Source organism: Saccopteryx bilineata, chromosome 2, assembly GCF_036850765.1.
Source record: "Saccopteryx bilineata isolate mSacBil1 chromosome 2, mSacBil1_pri_phased_curated, whole genome shotgun sequence".
Taxonomy (NCBI): Eukaryota; Metazoa; Chordata; class Mammalia; order Chiroptera; family Emballonuridae; genus Saccopteryx; species Saccopteryx bilineata.
The window spans coordinates 255980545-256004527 of NC_089491.1; the positions used below are offsets into that span (position 1 = coordinate 255980545).

Genomic DNA, 23983 nt, shown 5'->3' on the forward strand with positions numbered 1-23983 from the left:
TCGATTCCCGGCCAGGGCACACAGGAGAAGCACCCATCTGCTTCTCCACCCCTCTCCTTCTCCTTCCTCTCTGTCTTTCTCTTCCCCTCCCGCAGCCAAGGCTCTATTGGAGCAAAGTTGGCCCAGGTACTGAGGATGGCTCTGTGGCCTCTGCTTCAGGCACTAGAATGGCTCTGGTTGCAATAGAGCAATGCCCCAGATGGGCAGAGCATCGCCCCCTGGTGGGCATGCCAGGTGGATCCCGGTCGGGCGCATGCGGGAGTCTGTCTGACTGCCTCCCCGTTTCCAACTTCAGGAAAAAAAAAAAAGACTTGAATCCAAAAAAGAAGCAAAGAGAGTAGAGTGAGAGTTAAATAAGACTCATACAGTGCTTAGTGAAATGCACCCTTTTTGGAGCTACAGCCTTTCACTTTCTCCTCTAGCTCCCATGTATTCCTGGGGGCACTTTAAATTTTAGGCCAGTGTGTGTGTGCGCGCACACGCATGCATGGAGGGGTTAGCAGAGATACAGTAGAAATTGCTATTTGATGCCCTTGAAAGGAAGGAAGTGCTCAATTTTAATTTGGTTCAGTTTCCCCTTCGCAACAACAAAATCCAGTTTTGGGTTGTCACAACGTACAGGTTTACAGTTCGTATGGAAAATGATGTGATATATGTATGTAAATAATATATGTGTGTGTATTTTTTATCCATTCATCTACCGATGCACACATACTTTGTTTCCATGTCCTGCCCACTGTGAATAATGCTGTAGTGAACATGGGAGTGCAGATACTTCTTCAAGATAATGATTTTGTTTCCTTCAGATGTATACCCAGAAGTGAAATTGCTGGGTTGAGTACACCTAATACTTTTAACAAATTCCCTAATCTAATCCCTCACTTAGCCAACTCTATTATTACCAGCCGTATGCCAAGGTTAGTGTCAGGTACTGCATCCATAGCAGTCATTAGGATACAGTTTTTTCCCCTCAGTAGCTCCAGTCGTATAGAGGTAATGTATTAAACAATAATTGAATAGCAGGATTACAGAGGTTTTTATAGAGATGTTGTGCAAGGGAGTGATATCCAAGGAGTGGCTAGCACTAACCAAGCATGGACTCTGAAACAGAATTCTAATAACTTGATGCATATTAACTTATCTAATCTTTACAAGTAGTGTGAAATAAGTACCATCTTTCTCTACAGCCTTTTGAAAACTTTTTAATTAACATGAAATTGCCCCGAACTCTTCCTTAAAGTTCAAGAGTGGGCAGAGTATCATTTTGTTTTCAAGCTAAACACAAGGCATCTTCCCCACCCCACCTCCTGTCACACCACCTGGGAAATGGCTGCCGCCCTGCATCCTCCCCAAGGTGCTTGACTAAGTGGAGAACGGGCGCTCTTTCAGCAGGTAGGGGCTTTGAGGGAGAGTTTTACACAGTGTCTTGCATAGTAAACAGTTGGGGGTGGGGTGGATGAAGGGTTTTAGCATTTCCCTGAGTAGGTATAATGAGGAATACAAGAAGGATGTTGCAAGAACAGGGTGGGAAGATCCAGAATATACATGAACAATTTTATGAATGCTATAACATTCATTGGAGAGAGATAATAAAACCATTTGGAGTTTTTCATGCTTAGAAATCCATACATAGGGTCTGCTGTGATAAGGAAAGTAGGCAAATTTTAAAAAGCTATATATGGTGTAGGGTGTTAGGATGTCAAGGCTGCCTTTGTCAATGATTGGTATGTGTATAACTTTACCAATTCTAGTATACATGTATCCATTTACTATTTGCTGACTCCAAGTATTTTTTTTATTATAATTTTATTTTTTTAATGGGGCGACATCAGTAAATCAGGTTACATATATTCAAAGATCAACAAGTCCAGGTTATCTTGTCTTTCAATTATGTTGCATACCCATCACCCAAAGTCAGATTGTCCTCTGTCACCTTCTATCTAGTTTTCTTTGTGCCCCTCTCCCTCCCCCTTTCCCTCTCCCTCTCCCCTCCCCCCCCCCCCCCCCCCCCCCCCGTAACCACCACACTCTTATCAATGTCTCTTAGTTTCACTTTTATGTCCCACCTACGTATGGAATAATGCAGTTCCTGGTTTTTTCTGATTTACTTATTTCACTTCGTATAATGTTATCAAGATCCCACCATTTTGCTGTAAATGATCCGATGTCATCATTTCTTATGGCTGAGTAGTATTCCATATGTATATGTGCCACATCTTCTTTATCCAGTCATCTATTGACGGGCTTTTTGGTTGTTTCCATGTCCTGGCCACTGTGAACAATGCTGCAATGAACATTGGGCTGCATGTGTCTTTACGTATCAATGTTTCTGAGTTTTTGGGGTATATACCCAGTAGAGGGATTGCTGGGTCATAAGGTAGTTCTATTTTCAGTTTTTTGAGGAACCACCTTATTTCTTCCATAGTGGTTGTACTACTTTACATTCCCACCAACAGTGTATGAGGGTTCCTTTTTCTCCACAGCCTCTCCAACATTTGCTATTACCTGTCTTGTTAATAATAGCTAATCTAACAGGTGTGAGGTGGCATCTCATTGCAGTTTTGATTTGCATTTCTCTAAAACTAAAGAAGATGAGCATCTTTTCATATATCTGTTGGCCATTTGTACTTCCTCCTGGGAGAAGTGTCTGTTCATGTCCTCTTCCCATTTTTTTATTGGATTGTTTGTTTGTTGTTGAGTTTTATGAGTTCTTTGTATATTTTGGATATTAGGCCCTTATCTGAGCTGTTGTTTGAAAATATCATTTCTCATTTAGTTGGCTTTCTGTTTATTTTGTTATCAGTTTCTCTTGCTGAGCAAAAACTTCTTAGTCTGATGTAGTCCCATTCATTAATTTTTGCCTTCACTTCTCTTGCCATTGGAGTCAAATTCATAAAATGCTCTTTAAAACCCAGGTCCATGAGTTAAGTACCTATGTCTTCTTCTATGTACTTAATTGTTTCAGGTCTTATGTTTAGATCTTTGATCCATTTTGAGATAATTTTAGTACAGGGGGACAAGCTGAGTCCAGTTTCATTCTTTTGCATGTGGCTTTCCAGTTTTCCCAGCACCATTTATTGAAGAGGCTTTCTTTTCTCCATTGTATGTTCTTGGCCCCTTTATCAAAAATTATTTGACTATATATATGTGGTTTTATTTCTGGACTTTCTCTTCTGTTCCATTGGTCTGAGTGTCTATTTTTCTGCCAATACCATGCTGTTTTGATAGTCGTGGCCCTATAATAGAGTTTGAAGTCAGGTTCAGGTATTGTAATGCCCCCAGCTTCATTCTTTTTCTTTAGGATTGCTTTGGCTATTCGGGGTTTTTTATAGTTCCATATAAATCTGATGATGTTTTGCTCTATTTCTTTAAAAAATGTCATTGGAATTTTGATGGGAATTGCATTAAATTTGTATATTGCTTTGGGTAATATAGCCATCTTGATTATATTTATTCTTCCTAACCAAGAACAAGGAATATTCTTCCATCTCATTATATCTTTCTCGATTTCTCTTAACAATGGTTTATAGTTTTCATTATATAAGTCCTTTACATTCTTTGTTATGTTTATTCCTAGGTATTTTATTTTTTTTGTTGCAATTGTGAAGGGGTTTATTCTTTTGAGTTCGTTCTCAGTTGTTTCATTTTTGGCATATAGAAAGGCTATGGACTTCTGTATGTTAATTTTGTATCCTGCGACCTTACTGTATTGGCTTATTGTTTCTAGTAGTCTTTTTGTGGATTCTTTGGGGTTTTCGATGTATAGGATCATATCATCTGCAAAAAGTGATACCTTTACTTCTTCTTTTCCGATATGGATGCCTTTTATTTCTTTGTCTGTCTGATTGCTCTGGCTAGAACCTCTAGTACCACATTAAATAAGAGTGGAGAGAGTGGACAACCCTGTCTTGTTCCTGATTTAAGGGGGAAAGCCTTCAGTTGAGTGCCATTTAATATGATGTTAGCTGATGGTTTATCATATATGGCCTTTATCATGTTCAGATATTTTCCTTCTATACCCATTTTGTTGAGAGTCTTAAACATAAAATTGTGTTGTATTTTATCGAAAGCCTTTTCTGCGTCTATTGATAAGATCATGTGGTTTTTGTTCTTTGTTTTGTTGATATGGTGTATTACGTTAACCGTTTTACGTATGTTGAACCATCCTTGAGATTCTGGGATGAATCCCACTTGATCATGATGTATTATTTTTTTAATATGTTGTTGTATTCGATTTGCTAGTATTTTGTTTAGTATTTTAGCATCTGTATTCATTAGAGATATTGGTCTGTAGTTTTCTTTTTTTGTGCCATCCTTGCCTGGTTTTGGTATGAGGGTTATGTTGGCCTCATAAAATGTGTTTGGAAGTATTGCTTCTTCTTCAATTTTTTGGAAGACTTTGAGGAGAATAGGAACCAAGTCTTCTTTGAATGTTTGATAAAATTCGCTGGTATAGCCGTCAGGGCCTGGACTTTTATTTTTGGGGAGGTTTTTAATGGTTTTTTCTATTTCTTCTCTACTAATAGGTCTGTTTAGGCTTTCTGCTTCTTCTTGACTCAGTCTAGGAAGGTTATATTGTTTTGGAATTTATCCATTTCTTCTAGATTGTTGAATTTAGTGGCATAAAGTTTTTCATAGTATTCTACAATAATTCTTTGTATATCTACGGTGTCCGTGGTGATTTCTCCTCTTTCATTTTGGATTTTGTTTATATGAGTTCTTTCTCTTTTTTCGTTGGTAAGTCTTGCCAAGGGTTTGTCAAATTTTTTTTTTCTTTTTCTTTTCTTTTTTTTGTATTTTTCTGAAGCGGGAAATGGGGAGAGACAGTCAGACAGACTCCCGCAGCGCCCGACCGGGATCCACCCGGCACGCCCACCAGGGGCGACGCTCTGCCCACCAGAGGGTGATGCTCTGCCCCTCGGGGGCATCGCTCTGCTGCGACCAGAGCCACTCTAGTGCCTGGGGCAGAGGCCAAGGAGCCATCCCCAGCGCCCAGGCCATCTTTGATCCAATGGAGCCCTGGCTGCGGGAGGGGAAGAGAGAGACAGAGAGGAAGGGGGGGTGGGGGTGGAGAAGCAAATGGGCACTTCTCCTGTGTGCCCTGGCCGGGAATCGAACCCGGGTCCCCCACATGCCAGGCCGACGCTCTACTGCTGAGCCAACCGGCCAGGGCCGGGTTTGTCAATTTGGTTGATCTTTTCAAAGAACCAGCCCTTTGTTCTATTAATTTTTTCTATAGTTTTACTGTTCTCTATTTCATTTATTTCTGCTCTGATTTTTATTATCTCCTTTCTTCGGCTGGTTTTGGGTTGTCTTTGTTCTTCTTTTTCTAGTTCCTTAAGGTGTGAAGTTAAGTGGTTCACTTGGGCTCTCTCTTGTTTGTTCATATATGCCTGAAGTGATATGAACTTCCCTCTTATCACTGCTTTTGCTGCATCCCATAGATTCTGATATGTCGTATTGTCATTTTCATTAGTCTGTATATATCTTTTGATCTCTGCACTTACTTATTCTTTGACCCATTCATTTTTTAAAAGTATGTTGTTTAGTTTCCACATTTTTTGGGGATTTTTTTCCTCCTTTTTGCAGTTGAATTCTAGTTTCAAGGCTTTATGATCAGAAAATATGCTTGGTACAACTTCGATTTTTATGAATTTGCTGATGTTGTTTTTGTGGCCCAACATATGGTCAATTCTTGAGAATGACCCATGTGCACTGGAGAAAAATGTATACTCAGTCACTTTGGGATGAAATGTCCTGTAGATGTCTATCATATCCAGGTGCTCTAGTGTTTTGTTTAAGGCCACTATATCTTTGTTGATTCTGTGTTTGGATGACCAATCTAGTGCCGTCAGAGGTGTATTGAGGTTTCCAAGTATGATTGTATTTTTGTCAGTTTTTGTTTTAAGGTCAATAAGTAGCTGTCTCGTACATTTTGGTGCTCCTTGGTTTGGTGCATATATATTTAGAATTGTTATGTCTTCTTGATTCAGTGTCCCCTTAGCCATTATGAAATGGCCATTTTTGTCTCTGAGTACTTTTGTTGTCTTGTAGTCAGCATTATCAGATATGAGTATTGCTACGCCTGCTTTTTTTTTGATGTTATTTGCTTGGAGTATTGTTTTCCAGCCTTTCACTTTGAATTTGTTTTTATCCTTGTTACTTAGATGAGTTTCCTGTAGGCAGCATACAGTTGGATTTTCTTTTTTAATCCATTCTGCTACTCTGTGTCTTTTTATTGGTGAGTTTAATCCATTTACATTTAGTGTAATTATTGACCCTTGTGAGTTCCCTATTGCCATTTTATACATTGCTTTCTGTTAGTTTTGTGTCTTGTTTGATTCTTCTCTTTCGTTTTTCTATATTTTGTTTTTGTTTGGTTGTATTCCATACGTCTTTCCTCTGTTGCTATCTTTTTTAAATCATGTGCTTCTGTGGTGGTTTTTTCAATGGTGGTTACCTTTAAGTAATGAAAAGGGTTCCTACCCTGTTCATTGTAGTGCACTATTTTGTGAGTACTTTTGCACTCCATCATCCTTTGCTACTGTTAATCTCCATCCTCTCCCCCCTTTATTTTTGTTGTTGTCACAGTTTAAATTTGGTTTTATTGTGTTCTTCTTGGAGCTTTTACTTCTGGCTTTATTTTTTTTTTTGTTCTTTGTATCTGATTGGAGAACCCCCTTTAGTAATTCCTGGAGTGGGGGTTTTCTGATGATAAATTTCCTCATCTTTTCTGTATCTGTGAATGTTTTTATTTCCCCTTCATAATTGAAGGATAGCTTTGATGGGTATAGTATTCGTGGCTGAAAGTTCCTCCCTTTCAGGACTTTAAATATTGGTGTCCACTCTCTTCTAGCTTGTAGAGTTTCTGTTGAGAAATCTGATGATAATCTAAGATAATCTAATGGGCCTTCGTTTTTCAGCTCGTGAATTGAGTTTTTCATCTCTGTTTGATTTGTTTTTATAGTTTCAATTTCCTTGGACATATATTCTTTGTGTTCATTGAGTTATTTTCTGAGCTCCCTAAATTGCCTTTCTGTGTTTTCTTGTATATCTCTGAGTATTTTTAGGATTTCTATCTTGAATTCTCTGTCATTTAACTCCAGGGTTTCCAATATATTAAATTTTTTCTCCATAGATTTTTCCTCATCTATCTGTGTTACCTCTCTTTCTTTTGTACCCATGATATTCGATTTTCTCTTCCTTAATGGCATCTGAGGGTGGTTTTGTTGATAGTATTAATGAGATTTAATAAAAAATAAAAAGTTAAAAAAATAAAAAATAGAAAAAAGTTGTGTTTTTTTAAAATTAATAATGAAATAAAGAAAAATAAAATAAAATAAAAATTTTAAAAAAGGAAATTATTCCCCCCCTTCTTTTTTCCTCTCCTCTCCTCTCCTCTCCTCTCCTCTCCTCTCCTCTCCTCTCCTCTCTTTCTTGAGAAAATCTTGTGGTGAACTGTGAATTATATTGTATTTAATAGAACAAACAATGCCTGTAATGGAGGGCCTGAATTGGGGAAAAATAATAAAGGGGCAAGAAAAAAAAAAATAAAAAAAGGGGGGGTATGGACCCACAAAAAGCAAATAATGAAAAAATTTGGATCAAGAATAAAATGATTTGCGTTTAGGTGTTGGTTGACTAAGAGTTATGATGAGAGGAGTAAGAGGGAAACAGGAAAATGGGGGGACAAATTAAAAAATTACTATTGTATTTAGTGGAACAAGAGCTTGATAAAATGGAGAGCCAGGGATGGGAGCACTGCTAGTGAGTTAAAAGGTGAAGTAAAAAACCCCCAAAATGCCACAAACATAAGTTTGAGTCCCAGATAAAATAATTTGTTCGTTATTCAGGTTTGAATGAGAGGAGACGTAAAGGAGAAAGGAAGAAACTAATATAGAGGGAGAAAAGAAAGAGAGAGAGAGAGAAAAAAAAGAGGGAACCACTAAAAGAAGAAAAAAGAGGAGAGAGAGAGAGAGATAGAGAGAGAGTTAAGGGTTTTGGAGTGCAACCCTCATAGAGAGAAAGGAAGAGGAAAGAAAAGATAATGGGAGATGTAACACTTATGGGTAGTGTAGTTCAAGGAGAGGAGAGAGTAAGACCGGTAGAGAGTTAAATGACCAAATTGGAGGAGGAAAAAAAAAAAAATCAAGGATGAAGATAAGAGAAACAAACGAACAAATATAATAAAATGGGATAGGTTATAAAGTCTGTGGATTATTCTTGATTTTGAGAGGTTATCTTCTTGCTTTTTCTTTTCTCTCCCTCTTCCTGGTTGGTGACTCTGTACCCCGGGTTCTGCCCCTTTGGCATGCTCAGGTAGAGGTTTGCAGTTGATAAGTCACTATGGCGATGTCATGTATTGTGCTTCAGTCTCATTGGCAGTCAAGGCTCATTAGCATTTATAGGCTCCGACAGTGAGAGAGTCCGTGTTCCTGGAGTCTCTTTCCTAGTCTTTCCTTCCTCAATTAGTAGCCTGAGAATCCAGCTATGGGGTTGCTGCTGCCTCTGCCTGGATAGTAAGAGTTTCAAAGAGCTGGCAACTCCCCACTCTATTCCCACTCAGCACAGGGCTCTGGGTAAGGCTCAGTCAGTCAGAGCCGCTAGCATAATCAGCCGGGGCTTCCGCCCACTCAAAGACCTCTGGCTCTGCCACTCTGTCCGGTAACACGGGCGGGCACCCACTCCCGGGGTGCTTGGAGGAAACTCTGGTTCACTGTCTGTGCGCGCAGACCAGGATGTTAGACCAGAAGTCTCGCCCTCTGAGTGAAACCCCCCGCCCGCACTGAAAAGTTCCAGCATTGGAATTGTCTCTCGCTCCGTCCCCGTGTGTGGCTTTTTCAAGGCACTGGGGCGGCCTGAGACTCCGCCCTCAGCCCACCCAAAGGCCCCCGACTCTGCCCCTCCGTGGGACAACACGGGCTCCCACTCCCGAGATGCTGGGAGGAGTCTCCTGCCCACTCTCCGTGCGCGCAGACCAGGATGTGAGGCCGGAGTCTTGCCCTCTGAGTGAAACCTCCTTCCCGCACTGAAAAGTTCCAGTGTTGGAATTAGCTCTCGCTCCCTCCCCGTGTGCGGCTCTCCCAGGGCGCTGGGGCGGCCCGGAGGCTTTTGGCCCACACAAAGGCCTCTGACTCTGCCTCTCTGTGGAGTAACACGGGCACACCCTCCCGGGGCTTTGGAAGGAATCTCTCGCCCACTATCTGCGCGCGCCGACCAGGAGATCAGGTAAAATGGCTGCCCCGCTTGTCTTTCTCTGTCTGGGTTTGGCGCGAGTGTTAGCTGTATTGCCCGGGTTGTCACAGGAACAGTTTTTCCTCGGCTTGGATCTCCGTGTCACAGCCTGGTTCGGCTGTTTGTGCCGCGGCCTGGATCTATTCACCCCCTTTGCCCGCCTTAGTTTCTATATTCTCAGTTTCCAGTGAAAACCACCCTGTTTAGGTTAGTGAGGAAGGCGGAGCATTTCTTACTCCCTATTTCCTTAGGGGTTTGGTTATATATTTAGCCAATTTTTCGCTCGATCATACCTTTGGGTGTATTGCGAAACATCTGGAGGCTCCAAGGATAGGTTTTTCTGTTTCTGGTTGAAGATCTTGTTGAGTTTGGGGGGAGATTTATCGGTATCGCTTTCTACCCCACCATTACTCTGACGTCCTCGACAACCAAGTATTTTTAAACACTGTGTCCTAGCCTAGTTACTAAGTGTATCATTTTAGCTATTCTCAGGTCCAGTAAAATAAGAATCATAGAAAACAGAGCAAAGGAAAGCACCTTTCCTTTCAATGGCAGGCATTGTACCAGGTGGTGTTTTATATGTATTACTTAACTTAATCCTCAAAATAGCACTGAGGTAAGTGTACTTCTCTCTTTTTCAAAGGAGAAAAACCAACTCAGAGAGGTAAGTAATATCATAGAGCCCAGCTAGCCTGCTGCTCAGAGTTGCTTCTCTTTCTCTCAAAATGGCTGCTCTCACTGCCAACTGAGAAGTGGATAGGGAAGCCCTAGGAAGACACTATTACTAGCCTTTGTTGATTTGACCTAACTGTATTCATTTTTTAATTTCGCAGGTATTTACTGAGTGCTGTTATGTACCAGGTGTTATGCTGTACTCTAGTTAAGAGGCAAGACCAGGTCATGGAGCTTACATTAATTTCTAAAAAGGGAGGAGGGATGAAATTTTTTTCTGTAGATTAACAAGCCTGGGAACTTTTTTTTTTCTTTTTTTCTTTTTTTTACAGGGACAGAGAGAGAGAGTCAGAGAGAGGGATAGATAGGGACAGACAGACAGGAATGGAGAGAGACGAGAAGCATCAATCATCAGTCCCTCGCTATGATACCCTAGTTGTTTATTGCCCCCTCACACGTGCCTTGACCGCAGGCCCTCAGCAGACCAAGCCACCCCCCCTCGAGGCAGCAACCCTGGGTCCAAGCTGGCGAGCCTTTCACTCAAGCCAGATGAGCCTGAGCTCAAGCTGGCGACCTCGGGGTCTCAAACCCGGGTCCTCCACATCCCAGTCTGACGCTCTATCCACTGCGCCACTGCCCAATCAGGCGCCTGGGGAACTTCTTTATACTGCATCCTATACATGTGATATCAGAAAAACTCTGTACCATAAAAGTCTTTATGAATTGAATTTAGATTCTGCTTAGAAAGGTTTATTTTTTTTGTCTTTTAATGTTTCATAATGGAAAATTTCAAATTTATCCAAAAGTGGAGAGCATACTAAATCACTCAGCTTTGGTGATTACTAGCTCATGACCAGTCTTGTAGGGAAGCAGTTATTTCTAGTAATTGGATTTGAGATTAATATTCAACTTACAAATTAATCTTTTACAAATAAGGTTTTTATGTATAACAGTTCTTTTTCAAAGAGCTAACTTATCTTTGACTTATTTAGTATTATTCAAGTAAGAAGGTAGTAGTCTAATAACATAAGCTGTAATATTGTGAGTCTGCCTTGTTAACATTTTAGAATGGAAGTTTCTTAAGACTGAAATAGTCGTACGTCTCCATGTTGTAGTCCTTTGTCCAGCTAAGTAAGTACATTTAAGTACCACTCAGAGAAAGGCATTTGTTCAAAATTATCTGTTTCCGCCAGGTACACTTTTGGCCCTCTGTCACATTCCACAGAGAAGAAGAAAATCAATGGTATAATGAACTAACTTTGCAGTTCTCTTTTTGAGTTGGGCATTTTTGTTGTTGCTGTTCATTGCATGATTAATTCATGAAGGTAGAGCAAATGATTTTTTATGATTACATGCTGATTTGGATTTATTTCTCTTGTACAGAAGGAAATGTAAAAATTGCAACTGAAACTTTGCTAAGATCTACTGAAGAAGTACAAGGTATGAAGGTCAGTGGGACTAAGACGGATAATAATGAAGGACACAAGAATGGCAATGTGAGTCAAGGTCTCTCGGCCGGGTGCAGCGATTACCCACAAGTAGACAGGATCATGACCAGTGGTGAGGTTTCAGAAACCAGCACATTAGTTTCCCTAAAGCCTTTAAACTTTGTGGACCCTGGATTAACAGAAGCAACTCCTAAAGAAAAAGAATGTGAAGAATTAAAAACTTGTTCTTCTTGGTTGTCATTATTACCAGGGAGCAGTGCCATTTCCAAAGTGGACAGTGGGAAGGAAGAGTTGTGTAAATTAAGCCTTGTCTGTGAAGCAGATGACAATCACCATCAGATTCTTGGCCACCATAATGAAAACCACCTAGAAAAAAATTCTGAAGTTTCATATTTCCAATCAAGTTTACCTGGTCCAGGATCCAGAACAACATCCTTAGAAAAATGTGGTTTTGAAGGTGATGCCTTGCTAAAGAGATCTGCTGAAAAGACAGACAATTCCTCTTTTTGTGGGGACGATCAAAGCAAGAACTTGGCTTCTAGAAAAGAAAATGAAGGACAGTGTTTGAACCCCAGGAGTGAGAGGGGGGAACCCTTTCTTGTTAATGCCAGGCAACCAGAAGAGGATGCTAGTGAACACTATTCTGGAGAAAAAAAGACTTTTGCCTTCCCAAAAGAAAATATTTACGGTAATGATTATATTCAAGGCAATATCCATACAGATGACTCTAGTTCTTTAATGCCCAATTCTTTTACTGAAGACACAGAAGTAAAGTTTAAAAAAACAGATTTTAAAATCAATTTAGATGTTCAAGGTAGTTTAACAAACCATGAGGACCATAGAGAACCTTCTGTTCATATGAGCCACCCAGGCAGACACTGTAAAGAAAGCAGTTGTTCCTTGATGCAGATTGAAGAGCCAGAACAGACAACCACTATCGAGTTCACTATGTTAAGTGAAAAGATTTACAGTAAAGACCCAAACTCCTTAATCAGCACTCAGAGACATCTGGAAGGCAGCACCCAGTTAAATGAAGCATCATCTAATGAATTTATGACTGAAAAAACATCCCTGGTGACTTTCATGCCGGAGGACCAGATAAGTCCTATAAATGAGGAATCAAAACCCAAGAAAGATATTTCTCAATTATCACCATCCCTAGACTTCAGTTACAGACCTGAGTCAGAAAATGCTGTAGAAGCCTCTCAGGACAATGTGCCACATTTAGATGAACAGAGCATTGCCTGTGAGAGGAATGGGCTTCCTTGTATGGATGAACTGGTTCTAAACAAAATAGAAAGTGAATGTGTTTTAAATCAAGTGTCCCTTAATTCTCAAGACAATGCAAAGTTGCCAACTGACAAAGAGATGCCTTTAGCAACAAGTGAGGATTTTCAACAGAGCCATCAACCTCCATCAGAGGATGGAGCCAGTGTCACTGCTAATACCCAAACCATTTCCATGAAGACAAAAATGAAAGACATCTCTCCACCAGGTGACAAAACCTGGGGTGCCTCTTCAAGCAATCCCACCGTAAATATCAAACCGGGAAGCCAAGATAGAAAAAACGAAATGGCTGATTCAGGAACAGAAGATCTATATTCCAGACTTCCCTCAAGTAAGAAAGAATCAACAGTCTTTCCTCCAGTGGTCTCTGTCATGGAATGTGAAAGTGTTCAATCTCAGGATCTTTCTGGCTGCCATTGTGAGGGGGGAAGTGCATCACAAGAGAGTACGTGTTTCACGCATGCTGCTTCTGAGTCCAGCAGAATCATCCTGGAAGTTGAAAGCTCTTTGATAACCAAGTGTGAAAATGCATTTCAGCACAGCAGTCACCACTCCGCAGGAAGCAAAAACTCCATGGCAAGTAGCACCCATAATGTGAGTTATACATCAGAGGAAAGTGAACCTAATGGAAGAGAAACTAAAGGCAGCCTTCCAGGAGATAAGATCAGAAACGAAAAGACAGCAGGTATGTTAAATAATGAAGCTTCAAACAAAACCATTCACACCACAAATCATATTCAACTCAGTGAGGAAGGGCTAGAATTAAAGGAACAGGATATACCCAAAGAGATTATGTTTTGTAAACATAACATCTCTGATTGTGCTACACAAGAACTAAATCAATCTGTAAACATTCCAAATCCTGAAAAACTGTTGGACCAGTCTCCTGCTACTGAGTTCTCCAGTTTTAAAATCATGAACCAAGCAGTTAAAACTCTTGTTCAGGAGACAGATGAAGTCCTTGACTGCCAGAGTAACCCAGACACTCCCGATGAATGCAGAAGTGAAGGTAAACCAGCTAAGGAGACAGTAGGTAGTAACCAGAGACAGACCATCACCGAACCTGACACAGAAGTAAGCCACAATCAAAAGGATCTGCCATTTAATTCAGGCAGTAATGACTCATTGTCTGGCGATAGTCTGAAAAAAGGTTATTTGAAAGGAGCCTTTGAAAGGATTTCCAGTTGTGAGGAGTCTACAGATGGTATGGTGGACATCATCTACACAGACGGTAGTAATGAGCCTCCAGAAGGGATGTTGGACATAATAGCATCTAGCACACTTGATGGTGGTACATGGCAAGGTAGACTGGCATTACCTGAAACCTCAAGGACTACTTCATCTCCAAGAGGCTGCTTGAATGCGTGTACAGGAAAGAACGATCAGGATTCAGATTTCCCAGATGCTGCTTCCTCTGCAGTGGACTCCCTTGAAATAAAAAAATCATGTGAAGAGAAAGTCTGCAGATCATTAAAAGATTGTGAAATGGAAGTGTGTCCACACTCTTGTGCCAAGGAGATAGAATCTGTTGCAGATCATGAATCAAATATCAGAATATTGGACAGAGTAAATGTGTCTTTAAGTCATATTCACTGTGAACAGCTAGTTAAAGAAGTATCTCTGAGAGAAACACTAGGAATGATTGAAAGGTCAAGACTAGAAATACACTCTGAGTTTGACAAGGAAAATATCTTTGGAATTTCTTCCAAAGAGTTGATGTCTTCTAGACACCACGATAAGAACTCTGTCCCCACAGAGAGTCTGAAATCCATTGAGACCAAGCCTTTTTATCTGTTGTCTCAAGAAAATTCAGATGCTAATATTAATAGTGAAGAAATTGGCCTGAAACATACTTTTAAACCAAAAGATGGTGAAATGCTCTGTGATAATGTGGAGGAATTTTTGCCTGAGATGAAGGAAGGAGCACTAAGGAATGTGAGTAATCCTGGTGACGCAAACAGTGTTGACACCAGTGTGAAAGTTCTGTCTTTGGTGATGGAAACAGAAACTAAAGTGAAAGGAAAAGAAACCGAAGAACATCAGAGGGGACCACTGGATCACCTGACTGTTGGGGAGGTGTCTGAGGAGATGATTACCAGAAAAGATGGTCATGGTGATCATACGAGTGAGCATTCTCAGACACACTATAAATCCCTGAAGATGCTCGGTGATGCTGAAGAACATCAAAGCCAGAGGGATTTGGACTACATGTTGCAGAAGGAAGATGAATCAATACATCAAAAAGAAGCACATACTATATTGGAACAATGCACATCATCTAATATGTTGTCAGATGAGGTGCAAAATAAGAACCAACCTAAGGATTACAAATACGAGTACACCCTGATGAAAGAAATCACCCCAGCAAAGCTGGCCACGGGTGACGTTACTGCACAGTTTCAGAGGTTGAAAGACCCAAGGAAGGAAAACTTATGTCATCCATTAAAAAAGGACATTGAGTTGTGCATAGGTCCTGTCCTTCATGGTCCCTCCCAGAAAGCACAAGACCCCAGTTCTGCTAAGTGTGATGAAATATACGGTGCCTTTGGGAACATTTCACGACGGAAAAGAGTGCTTCCCTTAAAGAAGCAACCTCATCGGACATGTAAGAAAGTCTCCTGTCGGGAGCAAGTCAACATGGGGAGAATGATAAGTAAAATCAGAAATTCTGCCTTCTTAAAGAGTTCCTCTGAAACCATCCCCACAGAAGCACACAGATTTCTCAGTTCACATGCTATGTCTGCACCCATACGACTAGAACCTGAAATAGTACCTACCAGGAGCTTAGTCAGCCACATACCAAAGCAGAAGTCTACTCCATGCCATCTCTTGAGGAGGCTGAGTGTCAGAAAGCCTACCAAAGAATCAACCTTACTCAGCAAGCTATCCGTCCTCGCCTCCAAACTGGCCCCCACCACAAAGACCCAGAAACTGAGGTATCGGCGGTGTTCCTCTGAACTTCTTCCAGTAGCTAAAAGCTACAAGCGGCTCAGATATAAAAGGCTCCTGGATGGGTTTTCGTACAACACAATGCAGCTGAGTCCATATATGACAGCTAGTGGATGGGATAAGAGGCCTAACAGTAAGTCCTTGACACTTTATCCGATTGAAGCTGTCAAAATGAGCTTCATAGATTTGAGCAACAAGATGCCATTGCTGCTGTTTGGTTCTGAAATCTTGCCAGTATCCTTTCATGTGAAATCAGGCCCAGAGAGCATGAACGAGTCTCTGAGGACTTTTCCTGAGCACTGTGCTCCAGCGAGGCTTGCCTTAGGAGAGGCTGCCCAGTACTCTTCTCAACCTCCCAAGTGGACCTTCTCTTTCTTCTTGTCCCACGGTTGCCCTGGGGTGGCCACATTCAGGGAAGACACTGGCCTCCATGCTCAGGCACATGCCCAAGCTCCTCCACAGCCTCCAAGTCCCCTCCAGGACTACGGAGGCACCGCCATAGTCCAGACGAGAGCAGGCTGCTCTGTCCTTGGCCTTCACACACTCCTAGCACTTTGTTCCCCGGGATGTTACCGAATCTGGACAAAAAAACGTAGCTTTTCCAGTCACATGCCTGCCATGCAGAGGCTCTTCGTGGCCCAGTTTACACAGGGCTTGAAAGGGTTAAGGTCTCCAGCCTCCATAGCAGACAAGATCTTCTGTTCTCTGCCCTATTCTGTGGGCCGAGTGCTATCCATTTGGAGCCAGCATGGACCTTCTGCCTGCCCCTTCGAAATCTCTGCTCTTCATTCAATCCACAGCAAGCGACAGCCAACTCTGGGCACCACAAACAGGTAAAGTCTGTCTCATTCTTTGCAAATGTCCCACCTTTGCATCCTGCCACTGGGGAGAGGAATGGAGCACTATTGGAAATTCAGGGCTATTGGGAGTCTTTGTCTGCATTTTGTTTATGTCTTGCCAGATCTCTGCTGAGAAAATGCAGCAGTAATTCTGAACTGTAGACCCCTCTAATTTCCTGCAGAACCTAGATTTTCTGCAGAATCTTTTATTTAGTATCAGTCTCTGTTCTGTCCATTCATTCTACAAACCATCAAATCTTCTGAATCCCTTTTCTCTGCTTGTCTTGACCTTGCAAAGAACAAACACCATTACAAGTTAAAGACCTTTTTTTTTTTTTGTGACAGAGACAGAGAGAGTCAGAGAGAAGGACAGATAGAGACAGACAGACAGGAAGGGAGAGAGATGAGAAACATCAATTCTTTGTTGCGGCTCCTTAATTGTTCATTGATTGATTTCTTATATGTGCCTTGACGGGGGGGGGGGGGGGGCTACAGCAGACTGAGTAACCTCTTGCTCAAGCCAGCGACCTTGGGCTCAAGCTGGTGAGCCTTACTTAAACCAGATGAGCCTGCGCTCAAGCTGGTGACCTTGGGGTCTCGAACCTAGGTCCTTCCTCTGCATCCCAGTTCGACACTATCCACTACGCCACCGCCTGGTCAGGCTAAAGACTCTTAAGTAGTGACAAATAATGACTTTTAACTACAACTTGTTCACAGTGTTACACAGCCAGCACCTAATTCAGAGTTTGGTATATAAAGGATACAGAAGAAATACTTTTAAAATAATTATATAGGCATCACCAAATCTAGTTTATAAACCTTTGCACTTCTTTCTAGAGCAAAGGGGCTTTGAAAATTGGCATTTACATACTGTAGTTGTAGAATTTATAAAATTTTAAGTGTACTTGGAAAAGAGTTCTTGTGGTTTGACCACTAAAAAAAATAATTTCCCCAGTATTATTTTACCTTCTAATTGAACATAAGAGAAGAAAAAGAATTTAAGAGTTATATCCCTAACATTAAAAAGCTGCTGGATGCCTGACCAGGCGGTGGCGCAGTGGATAGAGCATTGGACTGGGATGCGGAGGACCCGGGTTCGAGACCCGAGGTTGCCAACTTGTGCGCAGGCTCATCTGGTTAGAGCAAAAACTCACCACCTTGGACCCAAGGTCGCTGGCGCGAGCAAGGGATTACTCAGTCTGCTGTAGCCCCACGGTCAAGGCACATATGAGAAAGCATTCAGTGAACAACTAAAGTGTCGCAATGTGCAACGAAAAACTAATGATTGATGCTTCTCATCTCTCCGTTCCTGTCTGTCTGTCCTGTCTATCCCTCTCACTGACTCTCTCTCTGTCTGTAAAATAAATAAATAAATAAATAAATAATCTTTAAAAAGCTGCTGGTGCAGCCTGACCAGGCAGTGGCGTAGTGGATAGAGCAGGGGTCCCCAAACTTTTTACACAGGGGGCCAGTTCACTGTCCCTCAGACCGTTGGAGGGCCGGACTATAAAAAAACACTATGAACAAATCCCTATGCACACTGCATATATCTTATTTTAAAGTAAAAAAACAAAACAGGAACAAATACAATATTTAAAATAAAGAATAAGTAAATTTAAATCAACAAACTGACCAGTATTTCAATGGGAACTATGCTCCTCTCACTGACCACCAGTGCCCCTTCCAGAAGTGCAGTGGGGGCTGGATAAATGGCCTCGGGGGGCCGCATGCAGCCCGCGGGCCTTAGTTTGGGGACCCCTGGGACAGAGCGTCGGACTGGGATGTGGAGGACCCAGGTTTGAGACCCTGAGGTCGCCAGCTTGAGTGCAGACTTATCTGGCTTGAGCAAAAAGCTCACCAGCTTGAACCCAAGGTCGCTGGCTCGAGCAAGGGGTTATTCGGTCTGCTGAAGGCCCACGGTCAAGGCACATATGAGAAAGCAATCAATGAACAACTAAGGTGTCACAACGAAAAACTGATGATTGATTGATGCTTCTCATCTCTCTCCATTCCTGTCTGTCCCTATCTATCCCTCTCTCTGACTCTTTCTCTCTCTGTTTCTATAAAAAAACAACAAAAAAAACCCCTGATGATCGATGCTTCTCATTTCTCTGTTTCTGTCTGTCTGCCCCTATCTATTCCTCTCTCTAACTCTCTCTCTGTCCCTGTAAAAAAAAAAAAAAAAAAAGAAAGCTGCTGGTGCAGCCTGACCAAGCGGTGGCACAGTAGATGGAGCGTTGGACTGGGATACGGAGGACCCAAGTTCGAAACCCTGAGGTCACCGACTCAGGGTTGAGCCAGAAGGTTGCTGGCTTGAGCAAGGGGTCACTTACTCTGCTGTAGCCACCACCACCACCTCTCCCACTGCCTGCCCCTGTCAAGGCACATATGAGAAAGCAGTCAATCAACAACTAGTTAATGCTTCTCTTCTCCCTTCCTATCTATTCCCTGTCTGTCCCACTCTCTGACTTTCTCTGTCAAAAAAAAAAAAAAAAAGCTGCTGGTGCATATTGTGAAGTTCCCGAGCATGTTAGTAGAAAACTAAATAAATAAATGGCTTTCAGAGAAACTCCCCCCCCAGAACCTCAAAGTGGCTGATTGAAATTGAAAGATGAATTAATACAAGTTCTTGTCCCGTAGTTAATAGAAATGTTCGCTTCTTATAATGCAGCCATAAAAATACATTAGAATGAATCAAATTGTTTTAAATGATGGTGTACTACTTTTACTGTTTAGTTTGTTGGTATGCTCTCTACTCTGTGTCTGTGAAACACAATTTTTAATCATGTTACCTCCTTTAAACTGTTCATTCCGGAGGTTCATGTAGAGGGAGGGGAGTTACTTATTTCACCCTGGGGATGAGTGTGACCCCTTTAGTGCTTTCTCCTCTTCCAGAGCTTGGTCCTACCTGAAAAGTCTGTTTCCTGGTGTGGAATACCTTCTGTCTCCCTTGCTTCCTGTGCCTGGCATTTTATTTAATTTTCTAATTTAATTTTACTTTAATTTTGAAAATTAAATTAATTTTATTTATTTTTTAATTCAGATGGAAGGTGGAGAAGTGATATTTGTAGGGACTTTCTTTCTCATTGTCTCTAAAAGGGCCTTAACATCATATTCTTTGGCTTTGAGTTTAGAAGTTTTCTGTTTTTCTAAACACACTTAGAAATGGTAAAAATGGTAATTGGGTAGCCTCAGAAAGCAAGACTAAAATTAATGAAGATTAAATGGATTTACTTCGGTAGCATTTTTCTTATTTGAACCTTATTCTCTAGCACTGTATAATATAGGGGGAACAGGTATCCTTTTTTGCCTTTTTTATAGATGATGAGCCTGAGGCACATGGTTTTTCTAACCAGAGCACCTACCTAGTTAGTGTTTTAACTGAGCTGAACTAGAACCAAAGTCTCCCGATTTCTGATTTTGTCAGCTTCTCTCCCTCAGCCCCAGTATTCCATCCACCTTGCTTTCCTTTTATCTGTACTCCTCAATCCTGAGTCGGTGCGAAACATTCTGAAAATCAGAATTATATATGCTTTTTCTAGCTATTGGACAGATTTCTAAGAGAAATTGGGTTGTATGGTCATCATACAAATGTCTTACTGATTGAAACCTGTACTATGTTCTAAATTCAGTAGAAACTGATTCAGGTTTTACTTTAAGAGGCACAAGAAGCTCTCCAACATTGTGTATTAATGTATCTTTAAGTGATTATTAATACTATTGTTTAATCTATAAAGGATTCATTATTAAGAGACCAGCCATCCTGTTAATAGTTTTCTTCTACGTAGCCATGTTTGCTGTGGAACTTGGCTTTAAAGAAATAAAGTTTTCTTCACAATTTTGTAGGTTATAGAAATTGGCAGACTTTATTTAGGGCAGATTTTATTTTAATAGAGTTAATACAGGGCTGAATATAGTATAAGATTTTTATCTATAAATTTCTAAAAATCTTTACCTGTTCAACAACTTTTTCAGAATAAGGTCAGAATTTAAAAAAAAGAATCAAAATTATTCTTGTGTCCCTCCTATCTCTTACTGTCCTCTTTATTTCTATTTTGTGTGTGTGTGACAGACAGGGAGAGGGACAGAGACAAACAGGAAGGGAGAGAGATGAGAAGCAACAATTCTTCGTTGCAGCTCCTTATTTGTTCATTGATTGCTTTCTCATATGTGCCTTGATGGCGGGGGTTGCTACAGCAGAGCTAGTGACCCCGTGCTCAAGCCAGCGACCTTGGGCTTCAAGCCAGTGACCATGGGGTAATGTCTGTGATCCTACTCTCAAGCTATCAACCCTGCACTCAAGCTGGTGAGCCCACTCTCAAGCCGGTGACCTTGGAGTTTCAAGCCTGGGTCCTCTGCATCCCAGTCTGATGCGCTATCTACTGTACCACCACCTGGTCAGGCTATTTCTACTTTCTTTCTATTTAAGTTAGAAAACAACCTTCCTACCTGGCCTGTGGTGGCGCAGTTGAGAAAGTGTTGGCCTGGAATGCTGAGGTCACCGGTTCGAAGCCCTGGACTTGCCTGATCAAGGCACATGTGGGAGTTGATACTTCCTGCCCCTTCTCCCCCCCCCTTCTTTCTAAAATGAATTTTAAAAAAATTAAAATAAAAAAAGAAAACATCCTTCCTGTCAGCATGCCTCCACTCTAGTGATAGGCACATAAGTGTAATTTTGAGAGGTTTTCATCTTTCTGGGGTAGCTGTCATTTCTTATCTTCCTACACTCTGAGTGTCATGTTGTTCCACTGCCCTAACCTGTTGCCCTTGTACTTTTGATTCACTTCAGCCACACCATGTTACCGTTTGTGCCTCTTCCAGGCATGGAAGTTACGTCCACCATCAGCAGCAGTCAATTGAGGTAAATCTCCAGTGGTACCTGGCATAGGAGGGTTTGCAGAGTGAGAGAGAGAGAAAGAGAGAAAAGAGTGTGAGAGAGAGACAGACGGGATGCTAGTGGGTGGTGTGGATCAAGCGTGGTAGAAATGAAGAAGATGAGCTCTTGTCCTCCTAAACCAGATTGAATCTTAGATTCCAATGTACTTTATGATAAGTAGCACCTAAGTATGTGTAGTCAATACCAAATATGGGGCAGTGTGTCAGAATTACTTAGCCAGCTCTCTGTACCATAAGATTCTTCTCAAACTATTTGTTGGTCATTTGGCCAACTTCATTGCCTGGATGGGAATAATCTCACCTGTGTACATTTCATTTGTTTGGTTAACTAAATGCCTACTCCCTTCCAAAAACTCAGTTCCTTTTTACATTTTTCCATATTCATTACATTTTCCTTATTTCATAGCTCCGTACCAATGAAATGGATTGACCATATTCTGTTAAATGCTTACATAGGCAGACACAGGCTACATCCAAGCAGAAGTGACTAGAGAACAGATGGAGATGTCATTGCTGGAAAAAGGCTTCAACCCTAGTCTGGGTGTTAAGTTGAATGTATAAGGTCTACTGGAAAGTTCTGTCCGTTTCTATCACAAGTTTCGACATGTAAGCACATGTTTATTTGGCGCATGTGTGCCTCTCTATTTTTATCACTTAATGTATACATATTGACGTAGCAAATTAACTAAAACAAAGTTGATTCACGTTAGTCTTATGTGTGAAGCGATAGTGGCTTCATGATAAAGTTAATTTACACCACTGTAATTTTTATGAATTTCAACAAGGAAGAAATGCTACAGAAGCATGTTTGTCGCATCCACCATATTCCCCGGACTTAGCACCCTCCAACTATCACTTGTTTTTGTCCTTACAAAATTTTTTGAAGGACAAAAAATTCAAAAATGAAGAAGATATCAAACAAGCACTGGTTCAATTTTTTGCATCAAAAGATAAAACATTTTTCAAAAATGGGATATACAAATTGCCCTCACGCTGGCAAGAAATCATTAATAATAATGGCAATTATATTATTTAATAAAGTTTATTGACGGTAAGAAAAATTTGTATTTGTTTTCTAAAAACGGACAGAACTTTCTGGTAGACCTTATATTTGAGGTAGAAAGTAATTCTGCTGAAATTTTCTTCTGTTTTTCCCCTTCTGCTAGGTTAGAGCCTCCATTCCCTGCCTTGGTACCAAAGTCTTGCTTGGTAACAGACTCCACTGTCAGCAAGCTCCTGCTTTCAGCCTCTGAGTTCCAGGTTCCTGGGTTAGATGAACTGGATGGTGTGACAGCTGTATGCCCCTGTCCACAGAGTAGCCCCCCAGAACAGAAGGAGGTGAGTGTAAAGTGCTGCTGGGGTCCAGTGACAGTGGCACTCGGGCTGTCCATTGATGACTGCAGATCACATGATAGGTATAGATGGGCCCCTGACTGTCTTTACCACCCTTAGCTGCAGCTGGGTACTGGAGATTACCAGACAGGAGGTTTCTGTGTGGCCGCTATAGGATAGCCTGCGGCTCTTCATCTGCATTGTTTTCCAGGTCCTTTTTTCTTGGTTACAGAATTTAGCAGTGTTTACAGAATTAGAATTAGACCATAGAGCTGCTTCATGCATTCAAAGAGGATGAGTAAATGATGGTGTTTTTCTTTTTTCATTTTTCTGAAGCTGGAAACAGGGAGAGACAGTCAGACAGACTCCCGCATGCGCCCAACCGGGATCCACCCGGCACGCCCACCAGGGGCGACACTCTGCCCACCAGGGGGCGATGCTCTGCCCATCCTGGGCGTCGCCATGTTGCGACCAGAGCCACTCTAGCGCCTGGGGCAGAGGCCATATAGCCATCCCCAGCGCCCGGGCCATCTTTGCTCCAATGGAGCCTTGGCTGCGGGAGGGGACGAGAGAGACAGAGAGGAAAGCGCGGCGGAGGGGTGGAGAAGCAAATGGGCGCTTCTCCTGTGTGCCCTGGCCGGGAATCGAACCCGGGTCCTCCGCACGCTAGGCCGACGCTCTACCGCTGAGCCAACCGGCCAGGGCATGATGGTGTTTTTCAATTTTGCAACATCTACTGTCTCTGACAGATATTGAGAACTCAATATTTGAGCTGAATGTACAGTTCTCTGTCAATCATATAAAGGAGGGTATTTGCTGAAAACACTGGTGGCAGGAGTAGGAAAGGAAGCTTTGTCATAAACCACTTATTAGAGCCTCCTATAAACTGAGGAAGTGGCATCTTGAGGGTCAAGAAAAGGGACTTTATATAATATTTAAAATGTCTTACAACTTCATCTTTCTTTTTAACCCTTATAAATAGGTTGAGCCTGAGAAGAGACCAAAGAAAGTCTCACAGATTCGTATCCGGAAAACCATTCCTAAGCCAGACCCTAATCTTACTCCCATGGGCCTCCCCCGCCCCAAAAGGTGAGCTCTTTCTCTAATACATATAGCTTTACTATTTTTTTTTTAATTTTATTTTATAGTGAGAGGAGGAGAGGCAGAAACAGATTCCTGCATGCATCCCGACTGGAATCCACCCGGCAAGCCCACTCGGGTGCAGTGAATATAATTTTACTTTTTTGGAAATAGATTGTAGCACATCAAATATGTTTAAATCCAATAGTTTGTAATGATACTTTTTTCTTTTTAAGTAAGTGAGAG

General features: G+C 41.5%; 1 protein-coding gene across 15 annotated transcripts in view; it reads left to right on the forward strand.

Annotated features, from left to right (window-relative positions):
• PRR14L (proline rich 14 like) overlaps window positions 1-23983 on the forward strand; it is a 57478-nt gene that overhangs the window by 26962 nt on the left and 6533 nt on the right. For all 15 annotated transcript variants that reach the window (XR_010729275.1, XM_066260065.1, XM_066260070.1 and 12 more), the window contains 4 exons: window positions 11290-16423; window positions 21219-21290; window positions 22492-22663; window positions 23640-23746. Coding sequence is in view for 14 of the 15 variants with exons in the window: in XM_066260065.1 (XP_066116162.1) it covers window positions 11290-16423; window positions 21219-21290; window positions 22492-22663; window positions 23640-23746 (5485 nt within the window). In the remaining variant the exon portion in view is untranslated. The remainder of the gene's footprint in view (window positions 1-11289; window positions 16424-21218; window positions 21291-22491; window positions 22664-23639; window positions 23747-23983) is intronic.